At 42.4% G+C, this 18,401-nt stretch overlaps 1 protein-coding gene across 2 annotated transcripts; it reads left to right on the forward strand.

Moving 5' to 3' along the window:
* The first annotated feature begins 511 nt into the window (after positions 1-511).
* Positions 512-18,154, forward strand: rai2 (retinoic acid induced 2). Of its 2 annotated transcripts, none has more exons than XM_076984089.1 (2): positions 512-840; positions 13,023-18,154. In XM_076984089.1, exon 2 carries the CDS (start codon positions 13,074-13,076, stop codon positions 14,826-14,828), a length of 1,755 nt encoding a protein of 584 aa, XP_076840204.1. In that variant the 5' UTR covers positions 512-840; positions 13,023-13,073; the 3' UTR covers positions 14,829-18,154. The 2 variants fall into 2 exon arrangements, with proteins under 2 accessions (XP_076840204.1, XP_076840205.1); XM_076984090.1 differs by lacking the exon at positions 512-840 and adding an exon at positions 10,660-10,830.
* Positions 18,155-18,401: the final 247 nt, after the last annotated feature.

An 18,401-nucleotide genomic window follows, 5' to 3' on the forward strand; every position in this document is an offset into this window, starting at 1 on the left:
AAAAACGATTATGAAAGCATGTAACTGGTCTCAGATCAGTGAATGGCACTCTATCCAACATCACGCTGTTTAACACCAGCCTCTCCGTCCACTCCCTGTATTCAATATTTAGGAAGAGAGATTAAAATATTTTTAAGAATTCCTTAGTACTGTCAAAGCTATAAAACGTTGGCCATTGTTGACATTTACATATAATATGAAAAAATAAAATAAAAATTATATATATATAATTTTTAAAATGTTTTTTTATGTTTTTTACTTGTCCTAGACATGCATTAAAATGTAATCAAACGCTTGTGCTAGTAAAAAATGTTTGTTTTTATTTTTGGTTAGATATTAGAAATCGGGGCTTATGTGCGTCCCATGAGCAGATGAATCCAAAACGAGCTTTAAGGCTTATTTACTGACCCCTTCACCTTTAACGTGCTCGAGCGCGTGCGCTCCCCCCCCCATCCCTCTCGCTCTCGCGCAGAAGAACGCGAGGGGAAGGACCCGCACGCGCCACAGCTCGAGTGCTGCGCGCGCAGCTCCGCTGTCACAAGGCTGCATCTTTCTTCTCGGGGGAGAAATGGAAGCGCGTCCGTCAGCTCTTTAGCGAAAGGGGGACCACGGCGACATAAAAGCGCCACTCTCACGACCAGACACCGGCTATGTTCACGTAGTCCACACCGAGTCGACGGTTCCTGCGCGTTGTGAGCACTGCGTAGTCCGGTCTAACGGGAGGGAGGACATTTATAGTGACCGAGCGATTTCTGAGACGGAAAATCCAGAAATAATGCTTTATTAAGGACACCCCGGGTCTCGACAATACCCCCTTTTTTTCTGGAGGACTTAACATAGGTAATGCCTGCTTTCTTATATTTGCAACCTGCCTGATATATTTATGATTTAGGACAATTTAGTTTGGTTTTGATTGCAGAGTCGTAGTATTTGCTCATCAGTAATTCGGCTAGGAGCACAAACATGACATGCTTTTTTTCATTGGTAATTTAGTTTAATTAGTCAGCAGTCCAATCTACTGTTTAATTTGTGAGTTGCACACTTTAATTTATAGCTAGAACGAAATTAACAGCTTAATCAAACATATCGATTATCTATTTTGTGCGCAATAACCCTATAGAGGCTATTGGCCACACAGGTGCGTTAGTCCTCGTGGATTTAAAGGGAGTAGGAAGTATCTTAAAGAGACAGGATAATTGTGTCACTATTAACACAAATGACTTCTTGGAGTAAAAATACAGACCGTTATTTTATAAATGAAGATTTGTAATCAGAGAAAACAGCAAAAGAAAACAGCGCGTCTGTACCAGTGTTATTATATTTCAATGCGCGACTGTTACACAGAAACAATATGCCAAGTTCACATAACCGTGATGGTTTTATACCCTCCAAGAGGACACTGGTGTCATGTTTAGTGTGATTGTAAAATCAGTGTTAAAAGTAGATGGTTAAAGATGGCTTTCCAGTGGCTCAACTGTTTAGATCTGTCCATGGTGTCTGGTATATATCAACCACTTTTGTTTAAATATGCAGCAGACAAAACGCTGTATTGAGCGAGGCGTAACAAAAGGCTCACGAAAACTTTAATGTGATATTCCTCCATTTGATCAATACTACAAAAACTAGTGACTGCTGTCCTGGATAGATGAAAAAATAGAGAGACTCTTTATATTCTTGTAAAGACAAGTGTTTAGGTCCAGTAATATGTTCAGTTCACTGGAACGACATGATAACGTTTCCCTTGAGAAACAGTGATTCTTATCAGCTCAATGCCAGCATTAGGCCTTGAGAGAAAGTGGTAGGAAGATACAGCAGATCCCTTCATCTGCATTTCAATAAAATAACGGTGTTCAGAGAAGCCTTTCGAGTGTCTTTCCAACTGAGAATTACATTACTGTACGTCTCCAGGACTGGACTACAAGGTGGGGAGGGGGTTAATGGACTAATTGAAGAAAAAGATTTGTAGATACCTGAAATATAGTATATTAATGTGGACATGACTTACGTTTGGGTCTATAACAGCAGATCATATTGTCACTATCTAACACAGGAGCTTCCTGCTTCTCCATACTAGACTGTAAATTAAAAAAATTGTAACAAGTCTAAACAAGACTTTACTGTTTTCTCTGACAAACAAGATGAGATGTAATGAGATTTCTTTTATTATCAAAAACATAGAATAAACTAAAGCGTACTATCTTCTCTGATCTAGTATTTCATACGTATGGTTAAAAAACAACAAAACTAAAAATACTAAATGAATAAATGTTTCTTAGTTTCAGGGCTGCTGACGCACTGCAAAGGGTTTTGCTAGCGTACAGTTCAACACTGACGCAGGCACATGAAAGCTTCTGCCATACTGACATTTTCATGCACGTGATTTATTGTTGGTAAATTCAGAGCAGGGAACTGTGTGTTTTAGAAGGGACTGTCATGAAAGGAGGGGGGGGGGGGCGGTTGACGGAGTGAAAGAAATCTAAAGACGTTCCAAACAAACAGTGTACAGTAATTCTGGTGGCTGGCAAGGCGCTCTGTTTGATTGATGGCTTGTGTGGCCAAAACGGGCCGGATACAAGCTGCGCTGCTCAAAGCTTCATCACCAACAGATCCTGAACCAAAACAAGCACCCAAGACCGGCACTGTTCTACAGACCCAGCTCTGCTGTTAAGCACTGCGGCTTCGGTTATGTTATTTTGACATTGGTCGGCACAACCCACTTGAGAAAGGAGGAGTGAAATGTGGAAGCTATTACCATGGAGGGACTGGGATGCGGACTGGTCTTCTCAGCTAGGACACCGCAGCGTTACGGGGGCGCCAGTGCCATGCCGGGGTTATCCATCACCCAGCGGCCTGGGTGCAGTCCCACAGATGAGCCCGCGTGTGATGCTGGTGTAGTTCTGCCTTTCGGTGTTTGCTAACGTAGCCACATGCGTTTCTGGAACTTATGAGATGGTTTACATTTGCTTGCTTTGGTTTTTGCGGACAGTGGACACAAAACATTATTCTGGAACTGTTGATGTCACAAAAATGTTAGTAAGTACGGAAAAAGGCTTGATAAGTGATGATTGTGGTGTTGGGGTGCCAGATGGAAACCACTGAACCAGATAAAGTTAAAGTGGATGCATTTTGAAATAATAACGATCAAGATCGGGATAAAGAATAAATCGATGTCTTTTTCAGGATTCTGTCCAACATTACGCAAACATGCTTTTCTGCCCTTTAAAAACACAGCATTGTCAGGCCTAACATATCGTTGTCTTTATTTGTTTGTGTACCTATACATGTATGTGTTTTAATTTCTTGACCGATTTTTCATTTTATTTTCAATGTGTATATGTTTATTGATTTATTACATCACCATTGTTTTAACTCAGGATCAATTCCATTGTATTAATCTCACTGTCACTGCTGCACTTTGACCCTGTTGTCATAACAGCAGGGTACAGTTTCAGTACTGGAGGAGCATTTAGTGCTAACGATAACGGATGTGTGGGGATTGTCTGTCTGCTGTGGCCCAGATCACATGACCTCATATTTAATTAAAGCCTCCCTGTTTTGGAGCTTATTGGAGCTTATTTATAGCATCTGGCGATGCTATCACAGGTCTCGTCAATGATGTGTTCGGTGTTCAGCTGCTGATTAGAGAGCTGTTCTGGGTTTTGTTGTGCGAGGGTTGAGGTAAGGATCAGGGTAGGGGACCCTTTCTCCTAGTCTACCGATGAAGAGTTGTACTAGAAGCGGGTGTGATGGGGTACTACCCTGGGAGGAGCGGAGAGGTCACTCTGATCCCATGAGGTCAGCAAGACGGGAGGGAGGTAGCTGCTTGTTAGCATTCCGGGTAGGGAGAGTGATGGCTCCAAAATGATGCATATTTCATGGAGGCTCTGAAACACTGCAACCTCTGTTTCGTTGCTCTAATCGTGCTGTCGCTGTAATCATTAACCGTGTGTGTGCTTCTATACGTGCCTGTGGGTATTTGGTGATGGGGCCGTTTCTGCCTTCAGTCAAACATGTTTAGATGCCACAGTGCCAGTCTTTTGTCATTGTTGCAAAAATCAGCCCATTCCTGACCTACTCACACCATCCATCTCTGTTTCAGTCCAGTGGTTTCTCTCTTAAGTATGTTAATTGAAGACCATAATACTGTAAGTGTATGTGCTTTTTCCTGATCGGTTTGCCTGACTGAGCCCCCTCTCTTTATCTCAGGGACAGGCCTGGCACACTCAGGCTTTGCTTTGCCGAGCTGTGCACAGATCCACTACAGAGGCCTTGAGCTCCACACAAATGGGCTATTCACTGGCCAGATAAGATCCCTGCATGTGCAATGTTGCTGTGGGTTCGTCCTTGCTGTGCTGCTGCCGGTTTCTGGAGTGTAGCGGATGAGCTCTGAGCTGATGCATGCTATTAGATGTGGGTGTGGGTGTGTTGGAGATGACAGCCTCAGGCACAATCTAGACATGCAGAATGCGCCGAAAGTGGTGATGTCATAAAGGGAATCCCTGGAAGCAAATGACGTTCAGCTGTATCTACTGATATCTAATAAAGGACAATAGCACACTATCCAATGAAAACTAGGGCCAAGCAAAGTGGCTTTGCTAATTTATAGACCTGAAAAGTAAACTGTTCAGTTGCTAACTATGCAGCATATGTAACAGTTTTTAAATTGATTAATAAAATTTCAACTGATCTAGCGTAACGTTATAAATGGCTAGTTAACTGACTACCTAGATCATTTTTAGATAATTTGTTTGTAGACTAACCGTAATCTGTTATTTATAATTCACAGACAATTGCAGGCCTTTTATCCACGTCCTAAATATGTCATTTTCTTTAATAACCGTTATTTTGTTTGTGCGTATGTGGCAAGCACACTACTCAAAGCTAATAGCTCAAAGTTAAAATCATGTTGAAAGCTTGTCCAGGTGTTCTGAAAATCTGTGCTACCCATTGAGCTGTCCTACCTAGGGCTACTGCGCATGCTAATTTCACGTCAGTGTCAGTGCACACCCGTAGCGCAAAATAATAGACAAATCTATCTATTCATGCTATCGTGTCAAAATGTACTACCACAGCAGAACATGCTTCTAGCATTAATACTGTAGGTACGATCATTTTATAGGCTATATTAGCTTATCAGAACGTGCTTTCAGCAATGAGTTAATTAAGTCATGTACTGATTACTGGAACGCTGTGCTTAAGGAATGTCTTAGAAACCCACTGTGATTAATGTGACAGTGCAAATGTCATTAGCATTACATGGTTATTTACTTGTATTTAAGAAAATTGCTTTAGAAATGTAAAATAGCCAAACAGAATGAACCTTAAGCTTTAAGAAGTGCTCGTTTCAAGGTCAATCAACTAAAACCAGTTAGTGTAGGACGGAAAAAACATGGATAAAATCGAGAACGATTATTTATTGGCAAGGGTAAAACAAACTCACCAGCAGACATTTAGAACCTCCACGTGTTAGAAACACATAATATAGTAATATTTACGAGGTCTTTCCTAGGATATTTACAAAAATATTTGTAAGATAAATACGATAAATGGGCAATATTCACTGTTAATCCAAGAGAAAAAACAGCTGGCAGCACACAATTATGGGCTACACTAAACACTGATGTGAAAGTAGCATGCACAGTAGCCCTAGGTAGGACAGCTCGATGGGTAGCATAGATTATGTTATAGGGTAGAATAGATGATGTTATAGGATAGCATAGATTATGTTATTGGGTAGTACCTGTTATGCTAAATTAACTAGCTAATGTTAGCTAACCAAGGAGATATTGCTAACAAAGACCAGTCAAGACGAATAACGATTAGGTAATATACATTTAAACTGAAGCTAACTGATCACACATAGTAAAAATAAAGCCTTTGTTTTACCAAACGTGTTTCTATCATGGAGTGGTTGGGACAGAATAGCTACTTAGGGAGTGTCAACGGTGACCACAAAAGCAGCTTTCTCTTCTCAGAGTTTCAAACAAACGCAAAATTATTCCGCTATTAATCCAATGACCTTGTAGTATATGTCAATAAGTGCTCACGACACGAGGATAGTAGGATGGGACGATTAATCTTCCAATAAAATTGTATTTTAATACATTAGCACAAACACGATTAAAAACTATTAATTGTTGATCATACCAATATAATATTGATAATATTAATAATAATAATAATCTTTATTTGTATAGCACCTTACATGCAAGTCAAAGTGCTTCACAGAAGAAATAAAAAATAAAAAGAAAACAAACATAATAAAACAAGGTAATAAAATGACAATTATTAAAATAATACGACAATAATGTAGTAAAATAATAAGATGGCAAAACTATTAAACTAATTAGAACATACATAAACTGTAGTTTAACAAAATAATGTGATAAAGTAACAAAATAATTAACCATCGAAGTTCCATCGAAGAATTAAATGCAGCTCTAAACAGGAAGGTTTTGAAACTCTTCTTGAAGCTGTTTAGGGATGACATGTCTCTGATCTCTTCAGGAAGAGAGTTCCAGAGCTTTGGGTCATAGTGGCTCAAAGCACCCTCTCCAATCTTTAATTGGGTTTTAGGAAACACCAGTAGATTGCTGTTTCAATATGGCACTATTTTGGCTTCAAGACGAATTTGTCATTTTCGATCGTGTTGATCATTGGCTTTATCTCGGTCCGCCTAAGCTTTCAAATGTTTGTTCTTTAGGGCTGCTAGAAGGTCCTCTTGGATAGTTATGAGCCAATGAAGGGTGAGATAATCCAGCTGTGGGATGATACTGGCAGTTAGACGTTTTGTACTAAGCAAGGTCTGGCCTGTGTCAGATTGCGTGATAGAATTTTGCATCTCTCACTTTGCATCTCTGAGCCCTCCCTCATGAGTAATCATAATAGTTTAAATGTTTTTCTCACACGGTCGTGATGAGGGCGTGGAGTCAGCAGTGCTGCCATGTTTTTTGCACCACCTCAGTGGACAGCACAAAGGCCAGGTGTGCTGATGTCCAGTCAGCTGACACAGACGCTCGAAGGTGGGCCTACTGACCCCTGAGTAAGTCCTTAGTCTAGCTACTGTGTAATTATTAACTTATTGAAGTCAACCAGTTACCAATTACACTGGTATGAGGTAATCTCAACCTCAACCTCTCTCTCGCTCTATCTCTCTCTGTGCACACAAAGGTGCGTTTATGTCTGATATTCTGTGTTCCGGTTTCTAAATTACCAATTGACTGCTAATTCAACTTCAGTTTTAACTCTGACAGAAACATTTTCTAATCGTCATGTCACTCCATGTCCTGCCATAATTGATTAATTAATAACTGGCCATGTAATTAATATATTTGTATGTGTAGTGCAGGACAAACTTGTGATGCATGTACACTATGGATTTTTTTTACTTAATCAATTCCTAGTTATTATTCAGAAGCAATAAGAGTATGAATTCATAGAAGTACATGTCTAATACTTTAAGGGCTTTACATGTTTTGTGATGGTATCTTGTGAAGCTGTCTCACAGTCACTGTATTCCACATGTCTCTGTTGGCTCTATAAATAAATACACTGAGACAGGTTACACAAAGACAGTACAAGCACAAAGATCCTGTGTGAGTGAACAGGGTCGGATGCGTGTCTGCCTATGAATACGTACATCATTAAGAAGAGTCTGGATTTAAGCAGAAATCAGGATCTTGGGTAGCAGCGTCATGTCAAGTGTGGTTGTCAGGGGTGTCAGAAAGGGCGGCTCCGTCCATTTTATTACACATATCTTGTACCTACACATTCTTGTGAGTTTATTAAGTACTCCTGTTTTACAGTGCATTTCATAAGTGCACGGTTACAGTCCCCATGATTCATCTGCGAGCCTTTAACCTTTATTACAGGCTAGTTTATTAGTTTATTACCCCAGTACTACTGTTGACCATACGTGACCAACACGGCAGCCGGTCCTGAGTGGTCCCGCAGTACCGAGGTGGCTGTGGAACGTCGAGCTGGCGCAGATGCACCATGCCGGTGTTACTGCATCGGGTATTACTGCTGCGGTTTGTTTCATCGCACGTCGACGCCCCCTGCTGGGTGGAGGGTCAGCCACAACCCAAACACATGTGGCCAGAAACAGCCCTCTGCGCTCAGCGGCTGACCAGCTGGTAAAGCCCTGGAGGGTTGGCTGGGACAGTGTGTGCAGTGCAGCACAAGGGACTGTAGACGTAGGTGTTTCTATCACAGTGGTTGGTGAGCAGAAAAGATTTGTAGCTTGCATGTTAGTAAATTTGTCATGGGCATTCCATGGTGTCTTCATTAATCAATGCAGCAACATCCCTGCCATAGTGGTGATAAACTGCTTCACCAATAATTAAACGTTTGCTGTCCCGAAGTCCGGCTGTTCACAAATCATATATATGGCTGAAATGGAATGACATTGCCCCTGTTTACAGATACTGAAGGACTGTATCTGAAGAGTAAGAGTAAGGTGTGTTTGCAATATGCAGCAGCAGTAAAGGGTTGTGTATGTCGAAACGATATTAGTGGGTTGTTTATGTACAGTATAGTAATACTTGTGTGTGTAGTGTTTATGAGTACTATTGGGTTGTGTATGTAGTATTTAACAGTACTAGAGGGATTTGTGGGTAACCGTACTAGAGGGTTATGTGTATGAATAATACTATGAATTAATGTTCAATTTATATAGCTCCTTTTAAGATACCCAAGGTCGCTTTATAATTGGTCTTACACGACCAATCGCACACCAGCAAGAAGCGGCAGCCAATTGTGCACAGCGTACTCTCTACCGGGATCCACACTGAATGGGGTGCAGGAAGGGGAGAGAGGACAGACCCTAGTGGTAGAGCACCATCCACCACTGGGCATACAATCACACACACATTCAGGGAGAATTTGTCAGGGACTGCCAATTTACCTAAACTCCATGTTTTTGGACTGTGGGAGGAAACCAGAGACCCTGGAGGAAACCCACGCAGACACGGGGAGAACATGGAAACTCCACTCAGATAGAGACTTGAACCCAAGACCCCAGTGTTGAGAGGCAAACCTACTAACCACCAAGCCACCATGTTGTAATGTCTAGACTGTTGTGTGTAATGTGTAACAGTACTAGTGGGATGTGTGAATATAGTGTAACAGTACTAGAGTGATGTATGTGTTATGTGTAACAGTACTAGTGGGTTGTGTGGGTAATGTGTAACAGTACTAGAGGAATTTGTGGGTAATATGCAACTACTAGTGGGTTGTGTGTGTAATGTAACTACTAGTGGGTTGTGTGTGTAATGTGTAACAGGACTAGTGGGTTGTGTATGTAATGCGTAACAGTACTAGTGGGTTGTCTGGGTAATGTGTAACAGTACTAGTGGGTTGTGGGTGTAATGTGTAACTGTACTAGATGGATGTGTGGGTAATGTGTAACAGTACTAGTTGGTTGTGTGTGTAATGTGTAACAGTACTAGTGGGTTGTGTGTGTAATGTGTAACAGTACTAGAGGGATGTGTGGGTAATGTGTAACAGTACTAGTTGGCTGTGTGTTTAATGTGTAACAGTACTAGTTGGTTGTGTGTGTAATGTGTAACAGTACTAGTGGGTTGTGTGTGTAATGTGTAACAGTACTAGAGGGATGTGTGGGTAATGTGTAACAGTACTAGTGGGATGTGTGGGTAATGTGTAACAGTACTAGTGGGATGTGTGGGTAATGTGTAACAGTACTAGTGGGATGTGTGGGTAATGTGTAACAGTACTAGTGGGATGTGTGGGTAATGTGTAACAGTACTAGTGGGATGTGTGGGTAATGTGTAACAGTACTAGTGGGATGTGTGGGTAATGTGTAACAGTACTAGAGGGATGTGTGGGTAATGTGTAACAGTACTAGTGGGATGTGTGGGTAATGTGTAACAGTACTAGTGGGATGTTTGGGAGTAGAGGCTCATAATTGAGCTTTCACACTGGTTCTGCTCTCCTCTCCATCACAGAAGCAGTGGGGGGCACAAAATGGCTGCCCAACACACAACACCAAAGATGGATTTATTAGCCTGCTGTTGGCATGACAACAGTGCCTGTGGATGGAATAGAAAATTGTTACTAAATTGTTACATCTGTTCCATTTTGTAGGGGGATTGCCAGGTCTGGGCGTCAATTAGCATTGTTTGACAGAACAGGATTTGGAACAACACTGATAAATTGGAAATTTTCAATTTGTTCTTCCGACATGCATTTAATGACGATTTTGCATAATACCGAATATTATGGAAACGTCACCTAAACTCTTGTATTCTGGGATCTATCACAAATGACTATAGGAGAAAGTTAAGTGTTAAAGTAAAAAAAGTTTAAGATGTTTGATTAGATGTAACCATGTTGTAATTGATTAGTAAACTAATGGTTGAGCCTGAGCTGAACTGTGTGGAACTTGTATGAGAACGTTTAACTGCAACACGATGAAGGTAAATTATTTGCATGGCAGCAACATTCTGTCATATTAAAGGAATCTACCACACCATTATGATTTAACTACAGAGAGACCAGCTGGAATATAGTATCTTGTGGAATAAATCATTCAAAAGGCTGGCGATACATATTGTTGCTTTTCCAACTATGAATTGTAATTTATGGACATTTTTTTCCTTTGTTCAGGATTTATATCCTGGGATTTTTGGCAACACGTCTTGCAGATTAAACACCCATAAAGTCAGATTCACGAGCTGAGTATAGCATCTGAAGCATGTGTTTGTTTTACAGAGTCTTAAAACAGCGGCACAGTTCAGGGTGCACAACTGGTGATGTCTTGTGATTTTTAGCAAGGACGGACCAAGAAACGAGACTGACAGTAGATCAAAGGTAGGGTTGAGGGGGCAATTTGAGAAGTAGAAGAAAAGAAAAAATAACATCGGGCAGTGTGGGGCATGAAGGAATATTTTTTAACACTATTATTGGTGTGAGAATATTACACTTTTAGTGCCTCTCATACTCACAGGAATTGTCTTGAAATAAATTTTATTTATTATTGGAAAATGTTAATGACGTTTAAATCTTAGAAATGTATAAATGTACTTTTAAATAACCCAACTAATGCAGTTCACACATCTAATCTGAACACAGAAAGATCCCAGTAGATATATGGCCAGGGTCTTTGCGCCAGGCGTGCTTTATATAGGAACCTCATGTTTTCTTTGTTGCTTCCACTATACGTTCCATTCTCTGGAGCTCGGTCAAAAATGTCCACTACACTGAAGCACTCATCAAACCTCTGAATTTCACTCCAAGGCTACACTTCAGCAGTGGAGACGCGGCTGCTGTAATGAAATGTTTCTTTATTAAGCAGCTACTGCCCTGAGCATGACCTCATCAACTGAGGGGTTAAGCGGCCAAGCAGTCTGATGGAGAGAGAGAGGGAGGGGCATGGCTACATTACAATTGTAGCATTGCAGGAAAAGTATAACATAGACAAGGATTAAAACAACACATGCAGGAATGTAAGGTAATGGTAATGGGAAGCAGAGTGACATCTTAGCAGAGTGTTAGCAGAGTGAGAAGCCGTCTGTACTGGTGCGAGGTCAGTAGGTAGTAATGTAGTAATGGAGAAGCGTTAGAAGAGTGAGAAGCCGTCTGTACTGGTGCGAGGTCAGTAGGTAGTAATGTAGTAATGGAGAAGCGTTAGCAGAGTGAGAAGCCGTCTGTACTGGTGCGAGGTCAGTAGGTAGTAATGTAGTAATGGAGAAGCGTTAGAAGAGTGAGAAGCCGTCTGTACTGGTGCGAGGTCAGTAGGTAGTAATGTAGTAATGGAGAAGCGTTAGCAGAGTGAGAAGCCGTCTGTACTGGTGCGAGGTCAGTAGGTAGTAATGTAGTAATGGAGAAGCGTTAGAAGAGTGAGAAGCCGTCTGTACTGGTGCGAGGTCAGTAGGTAGTAATGTAGTAATGGAGAAGCGTTAGAAGAGTGAGAAGCCGTCTGTACTGGTGCGAGGTTGGGAACAGGCCTGTTGAGCGTGTTCCCTTATCGTTGTTGTCTTTAGCATGCGGGTTAGCGTGCCCTTCTAACACGCAGGTGGCCCTGAGAGACACCGTGGGACATCAGCCGTCCTCGTCCAGCTGGAGGACTGGCCTGTTTACAATTAGTGGGTAGACAATAGCACACTTTTAAGAGCCTGTTTTCTTATCACATGCGAAGAGCTTCTATATCTGCATGTGGTAATTGAATGAATGTGGAGAGCTGTAAATTGCTCGCTCTTGTTTTGGGTGTGCTTGAAATACAGCCAGTATGAGCGGGCATTGTGCATTTTCGGAATAGGTCTTATTGAACTAGATAATAAGTATTAGTCTTGTAGCTTGCAATTAAACCTTTGCACAGAAGATAAAGAATTATTTCTAGATTTATAATGCACCAGCAATTTGACACACTCTATATGAAGACTGTTCACTGTCTTGCACCTTGTGTCTTGTCTTGCTCACTGCCTGTAACCTTGCGTTCTTTATTTCACTCCTTTTCTTCTCTCTCATTCTCTGTGTTTCTATCATCCCCCTCCCCCTCTTAGACACCCCCCCCCTCCACGCCTGCCAAAAGGGGGTTTGGTTCTGAGTGCTGCCAGCATTTAGTGTAATAAATTCCACACTAGGGCTGGCTCATAAACAAATAAACTGAGGCTCGGTTCAAGTTAATTTCATCAAATTCCTCCCTCTCTGCTCCTTCCCAGGCAATTGAAGCCATTCACCGAGACATTCCTGATCTGTTTAGACTCTTCCTTGATGCTTTAGCTTCTCTGGTGCTACGTCTGTGGTCACAATTCCACTTTATACTATGACATTATCACACTTTCACGGCTTTTTGTCACAGACACACAGGTTTGGGCAAAGTATCTGTCCTTAGTTACGTATAGTAAGCTCTGGAACATTTTTTATTGCTGAAATATTTGTAGGGATATTTGGTATTAAAACATTTATTCTCTCAAATCATGCTAGCTCACTTAAACTAAAGCATATACAGTAAATAATACTGCTAGACACTAATGCTGTTGTTATGCCCCTTGATTTTACAGGGTTGGTCCCTAAAATCTTTGCTGAAATAAGAAAAACAGGCATGAAGACTTATGCCCACAGCACCGGAGACAAGCTCGTATAAGAAAGAGGTGATGGAGGACCCCTACAAAGACTCACTATCAGTAGACATGGCGAACCCTCAGGAGGTCTGCAACAGCACAGCCAGCGGAGGTGACGGAGGTGTCGGTAAGCTCGAAAACGAGGCCGGTCCAATCATCCCAAATGAGACATGGAGCATCGGTTCTCCCGCCATCACTAAGAGGTCTCTCTCCCCTCTGTTGACCATTCAGACCACCCCTGTTGTGGCCCCGACAGCAGAATCCCCTGGAGGGGTCGCCCTTAAGGTGGCAACCACAGTCCTTCAGCCTATCTGCTTGGGGGAGAGTCCCGTCGTGCTTCCGATCTTGGCAGGTACGGCCGCCCCTCAGGTGGGACAGACTGGGACAACCCCGTACCTCATGACGAGCCAGGGTCCCCTCTCCCTTCCACTGGTCCTGGAACAGCAGGTGTTGCAGCATCTGAGTCCCCAGCTGCTCCAGCAGGCTGTCGCCTGCCCCGCCCTGTCTGTGCAGAACAACATGCTCTGCCAGAACCCTACGCTCGCTCTTGGGCCTCCCACTGCCTTGGACCAGAAAGGTGCGGGCCCGGTACTGGACGCCGGTCTCCTGACCCTCCTTCAGAATCCAAATTTTGCTGCCATCTTGCAGGACCTTTTTCCAGGTCAGGCCAACACTCCCCCCGGTTGTCATGCAGGAAGCTCGCCACAGGCAGATCCCTTTCCGTCCCCCTTCCTCCCCTCCTCTCCGCTTGCACACACCTACAGTTCTCCACTCGCTCCCCTGGTGCCCCCAGCCACCCTGCTAGTACCTTATCCGGTCGTCATCCCTCTTCCCGTGCCTCTCCCAATCCCAATTCCCATCCCAGTCCCAATCTCAACGTGCAAAGACGCCAAGATTGACCCGGTGCCCCCTAAGCACACTTTCTCTTCGAGTAAGGGCACTCAGACTTCCACTCACGACATCTCCCCTCCCGTGATGCCCAGCAAGGACATAGCAGTCTCTCAGCCACCTCTTCCCTCTCCTTCATCACTGGTGGTGACTGATGGGGAAGTGCTAGACTTGTCCCTCAAGACCCCACAACCTCAACCGCAGCTTCACAGTGCAAGACCACAGGAGATCCACTTCCAGCAAGACAGCGCCCTCGACCTATCCGTGCCCAGCGAGAGAAAGACATGCATACAGTCATGTAGTGTCTATGGGTCGCCACTTCCTGAGCGAGAAAGGGTTCGTATTGCTGGAGAAGATGTCAGTAGTGGAGCTTTGGCTCTGGGGGTCCTGCGCCCAGTAGACTGTACCCCCAAACTGGACTCTAAGCTCCTGAGTGGTCTGGCATCTCTGGAATTTAGCAGACAGCACAAATGGGTGATGGACAGTGGGGGCAGTGGTTCTGTCGGTTCGGTCCATGACGCTGCTCTTGGAGGCAGTGGGAACATTGAGATTGTCAGCACCTCGCAAACCGCCAAGGTCATCGTGTCTGTGAAGGACGCCATGCCTGCCATCTTCTGTGGCAAACTCAAAGGTCTGTCGGGTGTTTCTACAAAAAACTTCTCAATCAAGTGTGATGCCAGTCAAGGGGGCTATTCAGCTCTGCCCAGACCCCAAGGAGAACAACAGGGAGACCCCAGTGACACGCTTAAGAAAATCCCCAAAAACAGAGGCATCAAATTAAAAAAAGTCAGCTCCCAGGAGATACACATCCTGCCCATAAAGAAGCAGCGACTGGCTGCCTTCCTTCCGAGGAAATAACAGGAGCTCTGGAAGGGATGGTGTGAGAGAGGGGAGCGAACGAGGAATCGAGACAGAAAGGAAGAAATACAGAGCACGTAAAATCCTAGTGGAAAGAGACAGTCGGGGGGAATGAGGGTTTGTTGAGGCTAAAGGCATTTCTGGCAGAAACGAGACCTAGATTCTCCCCACTCTGTCCAGACGATTTAGGGTGATGCTGGCTGCCTCTGGTCTCCTAGTTGCATTTGATCCATTCATTATAAAGCAATCAGAGAGATTCTTAAGTGGCTGAGTCAACAGGACATAAAATGCTTAGGGTATAAGGGGGCTGAAGATGACAGACTGCAACACTACTGTATGAATCAATCACATTTCCTCATCTAATTTCCCTTGAAAACCATTGCACTGTGTCTGATATGCATTTTGATTTTGGTCACACATCTTCATGAATTATTCATAAGACTTCTCTAATCTAAATGGCCATTAATATGCATAAGTTCCCAGGTCTGAGACTTTGCCAGCTGCCAGAAACAGATCAGTTCTGGATTCCTCATAGACGCATGTTGTGTAGAATTGGCTGACATGTGGAACTCATGGCTAACTGTTCAGTACATGCCAAACGCTCCCTCTCTGTCTCAGAGTTCGCTGTCGGTTTTTGCACAGGATGATGTCAAGCTTTTGTTCTCAAATGAACCTTATGAGAGCAAATCTCCTTATTCATTTGGGGCAGTGTGCTCTTTGACCTCTGTGCCTTCCCCCTTAGCAGGTAATCGCTGTATAAATCAGTGGCTTAGCAAAGCGGAGCATCCGCTTTGATGGGGGGTGCGGGGGGTGGTGGGGGTGGGGTTAGCGGTTAGCGCAGCAGGCTAATAATGACTTGGCAAAGTGCAGGCGTCCGTTTCATTAACTTTGATGATTGCAGAAATGGTTGTCTGTGGCAACAAAGCACAATTTTTATCCTTCTTTCTGGGCGGAGAGGGGAGAGAGAAAAACAAAAATTTTCTACAGTTTACTCCATCCGAAATTCAGCAAGATCATTATTGGAAAGAGGTTGATAAGGACAGCAAATCCAGTTCACACTGTTTATGCTGTTTTTTAATGTTCTTTGTGTCTAACTTGCATCTTATTTTCCAACAGTCTTTCAGAGAGAAAGAAAGAGAGAGAGAGAGAATATAAAGCAAAAACATTCAACAAATCATTTATATACAATAATTATAGACAACTAGCATAATTGTTGATACCTACTAGTGTTTTTTAATTATTATTTAAAGTAATTGCAGCATGTTTGCTTCTAAAAATTGGGCAAGTATTGACAGCCAATAAATCAAGTTGTTTGAAACATATTTCAGGCCTCACGCCACTCTCCCATATGTAAACACTATGGGTCCAGCTCCTGTTTGGAACACATGTTCCCCCCTACAGCTTTGTGATTAGGAGAAAATGAAATCTCCAGTATATTTTTTCTTGGGTGCAGATTGGATTTCCTCTCAGAAGTAGGTGAATAAAGTCTATATGGTTTAAAGTTTCATTGGGTAGAGATAGCAGTGTGTGTTCTGTGTATTTCATGTTTCTGTGATGCAATCAGTGACGTCCCTGTCCTGACTCGATTTTTCTTCTAGCGTGTTCTCATATTCACAAATATAACTTGATGTCTTTACCGAATAAGATTAATTTCACAGTACCGTTGGAAATGTGTGTGCGTGTGTGTATATATAGTTGAAGGGGACGCCTTGTATGTAAGTGTAAATTCAGCTGTAGTGGACTCTGAAATTCACTGTGTTTGTTTCACTTTGTGGCGATTCTCTCTTTCTTGTGGTTACGGATTGTGCAGTAAAGGCTGATCATCCAAACACACTGTGCAGAACTCAGGCAGGTTTTACTCACACAGTTTATAACAAATGGAAATTTGAAGGAGAAAATTGGTTGGGTCAGTTGGTCTGGTACATTTATATTGTATTAATGTTGCATTCATGCAGGACACAAACAGGGAAAAATCATTTAAAGTTTATAACGGGTTTCCATAGCAAAATGAAGATTCTTAACCTGCTAAGCTAAGCTATGCTCACTTGAACATTGGTGCTCAGCTGTAAGAAAATCATGCCTGTTCTGCTCAGATTCTTACAGGTCACATTTAGACCAGACCACACAGATGAACAAAGAGCATAAATGCTATTAGCTGCACTGACAACTCTCAAGTTCACCAAGACAGTTCACTCAAATTTGACTCAACCTGTAATTCAGTATCACAAACGCAACAACCTTCTTGAAAAACTTTCAAGAAGAAAAACATCGCAGAGGGTCGGGTTCTTGAATACGACAGACATTCTTGTGATTCATTAAGGTCTTATTTTTGCTCTTGTGAGTCTGGAAGGGAAAAGGTTGTTTTTTTTTTTTAACATTTGGGATATTGAGGGCCAGTTTCCATTAAACCTCTCGGTGAAACGTTGCAAAACAAGACCTGTTTTCAAGGCAAACTCAAATGGAGAATCAGATAATATATCCTTAAAGGGGAGTTATTATTCAGTGAATTCAGACTGGCCCATATGGGCTCTCACGTCTGTGTGCCTTTAAAGGGGCATCGGTAGAGCAAGCTAAAAAGGTTTGCGTTAGGAAGAGATGACATACTATTCAGCACATTAAATCTGTGTACATTTTCCATCACTCCTTTGTAGATTATATTTAATATCAGGCATATTTGAGGGGTGGCAATAAGGTAGAAACATATAAGCAGATGCCGGTCAATAAAACGTGCTAACGAGGCTTTGCCCAAGGTCAGAGGTCTGCTTTCATTCCTGTTGTGTTCATCATGCCCACTTGACGCTAAATGGCTTTGGAGCCTTAACGCATTTCCTGGCATGTGGTTGGTCGCATGTTCATTTTTTTCTGTCATTTTCTGGGACACGCAGCTGCTGCATGAATACCTGATAGTTTTAGAGAGGAAAATCAGAACTGTTCATCAAGATAGAGGTGAACCACTACGTGTTCCAGAGATCCTTCCAACACGCCTACGACTGTAAATGATGATTTTGTAGGTATTGATATTTAAGTATTGTGTGCGGGTTTTTATACCATAAATGATAACTTTTGTAAATAAAAGGGCAATGTGGAAATGATTGAAGAAATTACAAACAAAAGAACTGGCCATGTTTTTAAATTATTTATTTATTCTTATTTGTATCATTTAAAATGTGGAAAAATGTGTATGTGAAGGGTGCATTACCTTTAAAAATGTAACGATTAAAAATGTCTGATATTAATAAGTGTTTTCACCTGGGTTTGCTTTTTCCTACACATTGCGTATTTGTAAAGCATACAGAGTATTAATGATGGCACTTTTACAAAAGATACCCCCCCCCCCCCCACACAAAACAGAGAAACTAAAAAGCAAAAACTGACACATTTAACTAAGCAGAAATGCTACGTAACAAAAGGGTATTTTAAACAAAATCTACTAAACCTGAGAAATCTCCAAAGTAAAGCAAGGCAATTTCAATGTAGTCTTTTAGAATGGGTGTTTTTCGTGTTAGCGTAGTATAAAGTAATGGAAGGCAGTACAAGAAGACTCGACAAACACCCCCCCCCCCCCCCCCCCCC

The sequence above is a fragment of the Brachyhypopomus gauderio genome, chromosome 21 (genome assembly GCF_052324685.1).
Source record: "Brachyhypopomus gauderio isolate BG-103 chromosome 21, BGAUD_0.2, whole genome shotgun sequence".
In the NCBI taxonomy this organism is placed as follows: Eukaryota; Metazoa; Chordata; class Actinopteri; order Gymnotiformes; family Hypopomidae; genus Brachyhypopomus; species Brachyhypopomus gauderio.

Bases quoted from the DNA above. Each gene is read 5' to 3' on its own strand.
- rai2 (XM_076984089.1), top strand. From the start codon at position 13,074: ATGCCCACAGCACCGGAGACAAGCTCGTATAAGAAAGAGGTGATGGAG.